At 49.7% G+C, this 10,520-nt stretch overlaps 1 protein-coding gene across 2 annotated transcripts; it reads right to left on the minus strand.

Moving 5' to 3' along the window:
- Positions 1-4,616: 4,616 nt before the first annotated feature.
- Positions 4,617-10,427, minus strand: PDIK1L (PDLIM1 interacting kinase 1 like). Of its 2 annotated transcripts, none has more exons than XM_065744528.1 (3): positions 10,373-10,427; positions 9,147-9,448; positions 4,617-6,537 (listed from the first exon to the last, which is right to left on the minus strand). In XM_065744528.1, the coding sequence occupies exons 2-3, from the start codon at positions 9,429-9,431 to the stop codon at positions 5,797-5,799; spliced, it is 1,026 nt and encodes a 341-aa protein (XP_065600600.1). In that variant the 5' UTR covers positions 9,432-9,448; positions 10,373-10,427; the 3' UTR covers positions 4,617-5,796. The 2 variants fall into 2 exon arrangements, with proteins under 2 accessions (XP_065600600.1, XP_065600599.1); XM_065744527.1 differs by having other exon boundaries at positions 9,147-9,873; positions 10,373-10,419.
- Between the last annotated feature and the right edge of the window lie 93 nt (positions 10,428-10,520).

Genomic DNA, 10,520 nt, shown 5'->3' on the forward strand with positions numbered 1-10,520 from the left:
GGAATTTGGCATGGCTGGCAGAGCTCACAGCCCACTCCTGTGAAGAGGAGAAGGGCTCTTTGTATAGTCATCAGGACGCTGACCTACTGCCCCTGCACGCCCTGAGCACAGCTGTGGGTCAGAGGCTCCTGGGAGCAGAGTCTGACCCCCGGGCTTCCCGTGCCCCAACAGCCCAACATGCACCAGGATAGAAGGAAAAGCAGAAGGGGTAACAGCCCTATCTGTGGACTATTGGACATAAGTGGTAAATAAGTGGATCTGAATAACTTCTCAGAGTTCAGTCTGCCCCTGGCAGAGTGCTCAGGTGTGAACGTGCCCCTCAGTCACCTTTCCAGATGCATTTCTCCTTTGGAAATCACTAACACCACAGTGACCAGGTGCAGACACGACTGTAAAACTGATAACGTTACCATCTGTTGCTACTTGTCGACTTACTTTCACAACCCACAAAAGCCCCTTCTGGTCTGAGGCCATGTAAATGCCACGGACAGGAGAGCAGCTGAAGTGAGCTGGCAGGCTTGGGGCAGTACGGCTGCGTGCCAAGGGCCCGAGATGCATGGACTTTTATTGGGGAGCCAGCAGGAGTGCAAGGCCTGCTGCACTAGCTTAAAAATATCAAGGGCTCAAATGGGCCTCAATAAATTTGAAACCAACACCTCATCTAAGGCAGCCATCCACAAGCTCTCACAAACAGAAACTGGAGAGCACAGGAGGAAGACCCTGAGCTTCACACAGACGTTCGTGCCCTACAGATGTACCTTCATAGCACTGCAGGAGGTGCTGGGCCTGGATGACTCCTCACGCCTGTGTCTGGGAAGTAAAGAAGCTCTTGGGAGAGGTGGGAGGAGCTGCTGTGATGGAGGGCCTCCCCAGGGCGTGTCTGTGATGCTACAGCAAACCCACAAACGTTTTCATGGTGCACAGTTTCACTTCAAACCCCAGAGGCCTCAGCTTCTGACTGAACACTGCTTCTCCCTCTGCCTGCTTTAAGAAAGGCAAAGCAAGTCAGCCACATCCTCCAGCACTCCACCCCTGCATACTTTACCTGGCTAAGGTGCTCGAGAGGTGCAAGCTGTGTGTGGGAGGCACTGCAGGGAGTTAGCCTTCCTCCTCCTCCTCCTCCTCCTCCTCCTCCTGGCCCAGTGTCGCAGCTCCAGTTTGCCACCTGCCCGCAGCTCAGGCACCATCTGCTCCTCACCAACCACAGCCCTTATGAACAGCTCTGTGCTTCAGGCACCCACATAAACCTGGAAACTCAGCTGGGAAAAAAGTGACTTAAAGGAGAGTATCACCTGAGCCACGGCTCCTCCTGCTGTGATGCAGCGGGTTGCTGGATGATCTTTTGGGTCACTCAGCTCCTCCATGCTTCCCCTGCTCTGCTTATAGAGGAGAAGCATCTCAGGCTGCCCCAAATACTTAGAGACCAGGCCATCAGAGAGGAGCAGCAGCTTGTTCCAGTACCTCCACCTCCCACCCCTCCTCATATGTAGGGCAGACACTCCGGGCAGTTTGTGACATTCGATATGAGCCCCTCTTTCCTAACGGTGTGTAAGAATAGCCAGCACTTTGCACAGACTGCTCCTCAGACCCCGACCAAAAAGGAAACGAAACTCCTTTCATGACCTCTCCCTGGGACACTGCTGCTTGGGTTTACAGCACAGGTCCCAGTAAGGACTGAAAGCACTGGGACACCACAGAGGATTCACAGGACGTGGGTACAGCAAGGCAGAGGGTAATGCACAAGTCGTGTTTGCTCTGTCCACAGTCCAAAGTGCACCTGAGCATGTCTGCTCAGCGAGACACCGTGCAAGAGAGGGAAAAAAAACCCAGTGATTTTGAAACGTGGGCATCCTTCCAAGGGGCAGGACATCACAGAGCAACACCTGCCATCACACTGCAGCTCAGCAGCAGCTGCGATTGGACAGCACTGAGGAAAGCTCTGTTTGAAAGAACACAAAGCAAAAGAAAACCCAAACGAGGGGAGTTCACAACCCCAGCACGGCAGGGCAGACCTCACAGCCAAGGAAACAGGACAGGCAACCTGCTCTGCCCTACCAGGAAAATAAAGCAGAGGTTGTGCCACTGGAGCTGGATGCAGCCTTGCTTACACCTCCTATCTGTCGTGGGCCCTTTCTTCACATTATTTTTCCATGTGCTGGGTGTATTTCAAGCGTGTGGGTTTTGTTTTCTTCACTTTATGGAGGAAGAATTAAGCTTGCATCAAAATCACTGCTCTTCCAACTAACCAGAGAGGTGACTTTCTCCTTTAATTAAGGTGCTTAATTATCCTGTAACGGAAAGGAATCACAGCTTTGATCCCTTTCTCTGTGCTGACACACAGGTCTAACCTCACAGCTCCCAGCCAGGTGGGGATCTGCGTGTGTGCAGCACCAGGAACAGCAAACCATGCACACAGTGGGGTCTGTGCTGGCTGCTGAGATAAACAGAGCAACAAGGTTCCCAGTTCAGGGTGTTCCCACTCCCAGCCTGCACAACAGCTTAATGAAAACATGCAAGTGACTTTAGACTCCTGCGCCATGTATAAGTAATAGCATTTCCTTGCCTTTATTTCTAAGGTTTCCCGGGGCATGTGAAACCAGCAGGTCACCATCACCTACCCAACCTCCAGGGCACCATTTACATCTGGTTCAGCCCCAGGAGCACACCAGCAGCTGCAAGGAAGCCGGGCTGGATCAAACAGCATTCGGCCCACAGACACTGGAGGGACACATGCAGGAGGACACCCACGAGGCTGCACTCATCCCTCTGCACGGGGGATCCTGATTTGCTAGAGGAGGGGACAGCAGGGCTCACCCAGCAGCAACAACCAGAGGAGTCGGGATGAAACCTTCCAATTCCAGCACTCAGAGGGAGACACGCTGCGAGGGAAGCTGGCTGCAGAGGGAGGAGCATCAGCATCTGGTTCACAGCCCCATAAATCCAGTAGGACCAGTAACAGCAGACAGAGCCTGCCAGAGATTTCCATACAGGCCAGGGTGGTACTCGCTCCCCTTGTAGGAACAGCTCCCAGCCCATGCAGGATGTAAGAACACTGCTGTGCCTTTAATCCTGTCTTTGAAAACGAAGCAGCACGCCCAGAGGAGCACTGCTTTCATTTTAAGAGGCTCAGCAGGAGCAGACAGATCCACGAGGCCACAGCTCCAAAAGCCTGCTACTTTCAGACCCAGCGTGGCCTTGCTCTGTCAGGACCTCCAGCAGTTCATCACATACCAGTGAAAGCTCTGCACTGCCTCTGTCAGCCAACCCAGCACCTTTTACAAGCCCAAAATCACTTACAGTGTGACCGTGATGAACTGCTACAGCTCACTGCTATTCTAGCAAAGCAAAGAAACCATCCTGAAGCTTGGCTGAGGGGGAGATGGCTGTGCCAACTGAAAGCAAAGGAAAGCACTTCTCAGTAGAGTTCAAAAGCTCCATTGAAATTCAGATTTTATTTAAAAAAAAAAAAAAGGCATGAACTTAATAAGTTACACAATCTCTCCATTATAAATCCTGCATAAAATATATCTTACAATTTTTAAAGAAAGACCTGAAAAACCTTTTCTGAGTGCTGAAGAGTATCTTGACTTTGTGTCGTGCTGGTGAACAATTCTGTAGCTGCTACAAGTTTGATTTATCGTAAGGCTTTAAAACAGACCTGGACAACAAACAGAACACACAGCTCAAGGACCACTGCTCCACAAGTGGCACCCACCAGCAATGCTAAGCACCATGAGGGATTTCAGGTACCCCCACCCTTTAAAGTGGCATTCAGTGCAAATGAACACTGTGGGAGTCAAAAAAACCCTATTTTTCTGTGGCATTCATTAACACCCAGCTCCATGGAGCTGCTCGGTGCACGCTCAGTGCTCAACCTCTGAAGTGCTCAAGAGGAGAGAGAGAGGATTCACACCTTAAAGGGAAGTGCTATTGCTCTGCAGCATTTAATGCTATAAGATTAACTGTCTTTGGGGTGGGTAGGTGAGAGGAAGAAGCCAATGTACTTCCGAAACCTCTCAAGTTTAACATGGAAGATGATATATCCTCTTAAAACTTCACAAAATCCACACTGGATGATCAGTGCTGGGATGGAAGTAGTGTAAAAGCACTGGTGCAGACAGCAAGAGGTTTGTTCTCCTCCTGTTGGTAATAAGCTGAGTCCTCACCTGCAGTGAACGCAGTTAAAACATGAGTATGAGCAGATCTCCACTTGCAGAGCACGAGAGGTGCATCTCCCCTTGCCTTGCACTACCCACAGGCAGGTTCCACGTCCTGCCTTGCAGCCTGAGCTCCCTGCAGGGACAGCAGCACACGGGAACACCCATGCAGACCCCTCCTCCATCACTCACCTCCATCCCCACCAACCAATGCTCCCAGAGGTGCTCTGCTGCACTCAGGTGATGGATCACCTCAGAGCTCCTTCTGTGACATCTTCTGAACACGAAACACGGCTTTGTTTCAAGGCAGCAAAGTATGCCTGTCTGAGCATCCCTGTTTAGGCAAGCTGCCTTACACAGAGTGAAGTGACAAGAATTAAGGGCCAAGGACCCCAAGTCTGGGCTACAGGTCAGAACTGCTGCTGCAGTCTGCACAGCTTTCATCCTACCAGTCACAGCTTTCAAAAAGGAGGAAAACAAATCCAGAGACAGGCCAAGGCTGCTACACAGACCTGAGATGCCTCTCACTGGTTCCTAAGAGAACACGTGTGTTCAGTGAGACAGTCACCCCTTTTTCTTCTTGTCACTCCCAGGTGACAGTCTGCACCAGAAGAGCCCATGGCCAGTAACACGAAATCCAGCTGTGCTGGAACCATTATTCTGAGTGCTCTTAAAAGCAGTGCTTCGTGCTGCTGGATTCCCACACTGTGCATTCATGTTCTCATAAAGGAAGCTCACAGTACAGTCCTACTCTAAATACTTGGTTTGCTGCCGGACTACAGATAAAAGTGCAGAGAGCATGGTGTGAAACTGTAGATTAGTGGATTAATAAAGTCTCTGATTAGTAGGAGAAAGCAAAATGGAATGATTAATGACCTCGCCAACATGCTAGCAGCCAGCTGCAGACACTTGTCACTGGACTCCCTCAGTGCCCAGCTCCTTGGGCTGTGAGTGCAAAGCTTGGCCACCTCAGCACTTTCAGAGCTGCTGACACACCTGCGTTGTATTTCTCGTTCACAAAGTCAAGTCTCAGACCCTATCTTTAACATTAGATAAAAATAAATAATAAACTTATTCCGGACCGGAGAAGGAATGATTCTCATCCATCTTCTTCACCCAGTTTTCTAGCAGACCCCAAACATTCAGACCCACAGCAAATAATTTAGAAGTGTCACTTCTTCATGGAATGCAACACGCCTGCAGGCACACACTCTCAGTCACTCATATGCATAAATATATACACAATTACTTTACAAACCTGAAGATTTGCACTACCAGCATGCAAATCTCTTCTTCCAGAAGAGTTCCTAATACTGATATAGGAAACTGGAATGTGTTAAATACTCTGAGATACGGCTGGAAATCAAGTCTCAGCTCTCGGGATGTCCCACTGCCAACGCACACAAATGAACACTGTCACATCTTAAGACTGAACACATAACATCCTGCTAACAAACACAACGCGTCGCTAACACAACTGCCAACTCACATTCTTAATAATTCATGGAACTCAAACAAAACTCCGCCAACAGAAACTACACCCTGCAGGTCTGAGATCAGGCTCGTTTCTTTACTGCCATTAAGTTGCACCATCAGCTGGGCTAGGAGCAGCTCTTCCAGGAGGGGACTGCTCCGCAGGTCACGTGTCCCAGCTGCTGTCTTTAAAAGCTATGTTGACTAATCGCAGCTCTAGTTCGAAAGCATCAGGGCGGTCCTGGGGGTTGGCGGCCAGCATTTCCTTAAGCAACTGTTTCATCCGTGCATTCATGGACTTTTTCTTTACGGGGATGAGCAGTTCCATCTTAGGGTTTTCTAGCAGTGCCTCTCCAACGGGCACAATTGCTGTCCCCTGCTTGACGTAACTACCCAGAAGTTCTTTCTTTGTCTCTGTGTCTATGAATGTGATTCTCTCTAGCATCGCCCAGATTATGATCCCCAGTGCAAAAATGTCTGCTTTGGCAGTGTAGTGTCCTTCCCAGACTTCAGGGGCCATATAGAAGTCTGTCCCACACGCAGTCGATAGGAAGCACTTATTTACGTTGACTGGTTCCTCAGGATTCTGTCCTGAAGCTGAACATACCTTACTCAGCCCAAAGTCAGCTACCTTCAGGGTGGGCTCCAAGTCACTGGCATCCGTCCTGCTCTGCGATATCAGAATATTGTCAGGTTTGAGATCACGATGAATAATCTGATTTTTGTGCAGGAAAGCCAGTGCACTGCTGAGCTGAAGCATGAAACTGGTGTTGGTCTTGCGGTTAGGTTTTCGAGACAACAGATACTCATTCATATCTCCTCCATCACAGAAATCCATTACAAACCAAAGGTAATATGCGCTTCTGGGGTCAAAGACTATTTCTCCTTTTAATGAGGTCTCTACAAGCTGCAATAAGGAAAAGAAGTGACATAACTACCCGATGACCACAAAAATATAAAGATATGATGGAAAAAAGAAAATAAAAGCACAAATGTTGGATCTTCCTCTCAGCAACGCAGAGAGTAAGCTATTGCAACTGGTAAAAATAAAAGTTTATGTAAAACTTATGATTTACAAAAAAAAAAAAATCACAATGTCTTTGCCAGCCTTGTTATTTTTGTGTGTGTGAAGCATTATCAAACTCACGCTCCTACCCAGAAGGCAGAGCCAGCCCCAGATAACAGCTTTTTGAGGGATATCAAGCAGTCCTTGCACTCCCATCTGTTTCAGCTGGACAGCGTCCCACCCATTTTGCTAACTCCAAGTACAAACACAGCCTCAAGCAGGAACCCCTGCACAGCACCCCGGGGCTGTGTTTGTCCTCTGCTTTTGAGGCAGCCCCACCACACGTTTTTAGAGCCTGCACTGAATCCCTTACACGTGAATGCACTCTAGCAAGCATTAACACAGGCTCTCCCAGCTAAGGGGAATGCTAATCCATAGGCACAGCTCAACAGCTGCTGCAAGCAACACCTTTCTCACCATAACACACTAGCTATTTCCTAGAACTGAGCAAGGAATAACTCCAGCAGCTAGTTCTGATGGCCACTTTGTACAGCGTGCAACATAAACAAGAAGTTATTCTTGCTCAACTCTGTTCACACAACTCCAAAGCTGTCTTTTCAGCTCCTCTGAGGTGGCTCTTTGCATACTCAGGAAGGTAAGACTTACTATTATTTCTGTTAGCAGGACACCAGTGTTTACTAAAGCAGATGCAGCCTCTACAGGCCTTCAAAAGTTAACGTAGCTATTAATATCCAGAGAGACATTTTAAAATACTTGGTAAAAAGTGGGGCTTTTTTTCCCCATTCAAGAGCAAAATTAGTAACAAATCATAACTACATTTAATTGTGAGCACAGTTAGTACTCAAACCAGTTCTGAGCAGTTCTGTGTTAGAACTTAAACTGTGTGTTCAGGGTTTACAGTCAGTAACAGTGAGATGGGAACTGCACAGCACAGGAGGGAGCCACTATGACACACAGCTTCTCCCTCCACTCGGCCTCACTGGAGCTGTGCTCAGGTCTCAGTTCACAGCATCAAGGTGACAGAATTCACCTCCAGATCTGGGACTGCAGCACAAGGAAGCCACGCTAGCTCACTACACGAGCCTGGCTCAGCTGATAGCAGTTACAGCACCGGCCTCAAAGCACTGCAGGAGACACCAACAGCCCTTCCCAGGCCCCCTCACAACACACCAGTTCAGCTCAGTAACGTAATATCACCTGGAGGGAGCAGAAGAGAGGGCAAGCCAAGGGAGATCTGGGTTTCTCTCTTTCAGCATATGCTATCATAAAGCGATCTCAGTGCTTGGCTCTGCCCTTTGCTCTTCTCTGCTCTTTGGAGCAGGAAAACAACTTGCAGCTCTTGTGCCCCAAACACGGGCAAGGTCTGCACGCTGCACAGCTCGCAGCCCATCAGCAAAACCTGGAAACTCTTCCTCACTCTCATTCCCACCCCGCAGACTCCCTCGCACCCCTCTTCTCTTCCCCCAGAACTGCACCCCGCACAGCTGCCTGCAAGCCTGATGCACTATCTTACAGATCCACTAATGATAAGAAAGATAAGGGACTACTTTTTCCCCATACAAGCTGATCAGTATTATTTTACCCTAATCCCTTCATGGCAGCGTGCCAGCAACAATGACTGAGCTACAGCAAGTTGACAAAGGCAAGAGTCCTTTCTCAGGCTCACACAGCACCCAGCACAACGGGATCAGGACAGCCGTGAAGTGTTGGCAAATGAGTGCTCAATAACAAAAGGTTCAGTGTCAGCCATGCAAGAATGACAACAATAAAAACTGAAATGATAGAAGCTGATGAGGGATAACACAGCAAATGTTCAGCAGGCCGTTGACTTTTTAACATCAGAGAGACAAATTTCTGCCAGGGGATGATTTCTAGTTGGGGTAGACTCCTAGCAAGCTCACACGAGGTCCTTCCAGAGCTAAGTGCTGCTCAGAAATACATGCCTTCCAACTTCAAGGAAGCTCAGTTTTCAGCAGCCCCATAATGGAAAGCATCTCCACTATTGCTGTACATACCACACATCTATTTCTCCTTGAGAAGAAATTAAACCAGCTCAGTGAACTCTCCTAATTGCTTACAATTGCTGAGAGAATTAAACATTGGCTTACTACATCAAGACAGACCCTTCCAAAGACACCTGAGATTGAGAAATTCTTCAGAGCTCTGTCTCAAGACATTAGTACTGCACACTAACCCCTCAGCAGGACTCCTACCAACAGCCTGCACCTCCCTCGTGCATTATCTGTGATGTTTCCTCAACTTAGCAAAGCAAGTCCTGGAGTCTTTTAGAGTGGCATGGCTTCAAATTAAAAGACGCAGGTGATTGTTCAACAGATGTGCTCGTTTAAAGACATAAAATAAAGGAAACGAAACCCTCTCCTAACTAAGCATACCTCAAAAAAAAAAAATCATCTGAGCTACCCACCTCCTTCCCTCCCAGCTGCACATCCACATAAGTACTTCCACCCCATTACCTCAGCTTCATGTACCTGTAAATAAAGGGAGGAACTGGAGCCATGTGACATCTTCTGCACCGTGCCATCTTTCTGCAAGATGCACTCCTCCAGGTGAATGACGTTGGGATGCTGGCTCTTGATACTGCTAAGTGCCCAGAACTCACGCAGAGCTAGTTCCACGTTCTCTGGAGCATGGCACCGAATCTTTTTCACTGCGACCCGTGCAGAGGTCTTCCTGACGACTGCTTCGTACACCACACCATAACTGCCACGACCAACCTCCCGTATTAGATCGTACTTAGGCTGGCTACTCACCATCTTCAAGATCAAGGGTTCTGGGGAAGGGGGAAAAACCCACAGAACTATAACTTATGAACAAAAACTGAGCTGCATTTTCCCCCTTATGGCCTGGCAATGCCACCCTGCAGGGAACAGGGCGGTACCTCTGAGCGCTGCACTGAACCCAATGCTGCACTCGAGTGCTGGAATATTTCAGAAGTCACTCCATCAGCTTGCAGCCGTGGTAAGGGCTGGCTGAAAGCAAAAGCACATCATCTGGGTGGGACTATAAGGTTTCAAACACCGTTCAAGAAGGCAACCATTCACACCTAGAACTGCACTGCGCCGAGGCAGGACTACCCCGTATCCTCCTGCTCCTTTTTCTCTGTGTCTTTTGGGAATTACTATGTGAGTAATAGGGCTGTATCACGCTCTCCATCCACACACGGGATATCAAAGCGGCTCTAGCTGAGACCCACAGCTGACTGTAAGACGTCTGCATAGGTTGCTCACGTTATAATTTAGCCGTGATTATTATTTTTTTTAACCCTTCCTGCATGAAACGAGAGAGGAACCTCGACTGATTCCTTAACACGACTTTCTGACTCGTCAGGACCAGGAACTGCAGCGATGCACAGCGCTCAGAGCGTGGGGGGAGGGGACACGAAGAAAGGGACCCCCACACACAACAGTGGGGGGGTTAAGGGGACAAACACCCACTGCCCAGCGCGAGGGGCGAAGGAAGCCAGCGCAGTGCGGGAAATAAAGAGAGAAAGAAAGACAGGCATCGTCAGCGCGAGAGCACCGCGTACACTCGAAGGTGGGGAACCGAGGGAGGCCTCGCTCGGCCCCGAGGCGGCAGCCGGGCCCCTCACGGCGCTCCCTTCCCCTCCTCCCCCGTCCCCGCCCGTCCCTTCAGTGCTCGGCCGCTCTGTGACGCGCGGCAGAACCGCGCAGCGCCCGCACCGACCCCGCGTTACCTCAGCACGAACGCCGCGCCGCCGCCACCCGGCCGCCATCATAGGGACCGACCCCCCTGGCCACGCCCCCCTCCCGCCGCGCCGCCTCCTGATTGGCTGCGGTGGGGGAGGGAGGCGGGTAGAAGCGGGAGCGACGCGCATGCGCACA

This window comes from Cyrtonyx montezumae, unplaced genomic scaffold (genome assembly GCF_038088225.1).
Source record: "Cyrtonyx montezumae isolate F1298 unplaced genomic scaffold, pur_monq_1.0 scaffold_31, whole genome shotgun sequence".
NCBI classification, from domain to species: domain Eukaryota; kingdom Metazoa; phylum Chordata; class Aves; order Galliformes; family Odontophoridae; genus Cyrtonyx; species Cyrtonyx montezumae.

Excerpts from the sequence above, each read along its gene's own strand:
- PDIK1L (XM_065744528.1), bottom strand. The coding sequence starts at position 9,431 with ATGGTGAGTAGCCAGCCTAAGTACGATCTAATACGGGAGGTTGGTCGT. Across the intron at positions 6,538-9,146 it reads GTTCCTCCCTTTATTTACAG|CTTGTAGAGACCTCATTAAA; the intron begins GTACATGAAGCT and ends TCCTTATTGCAG.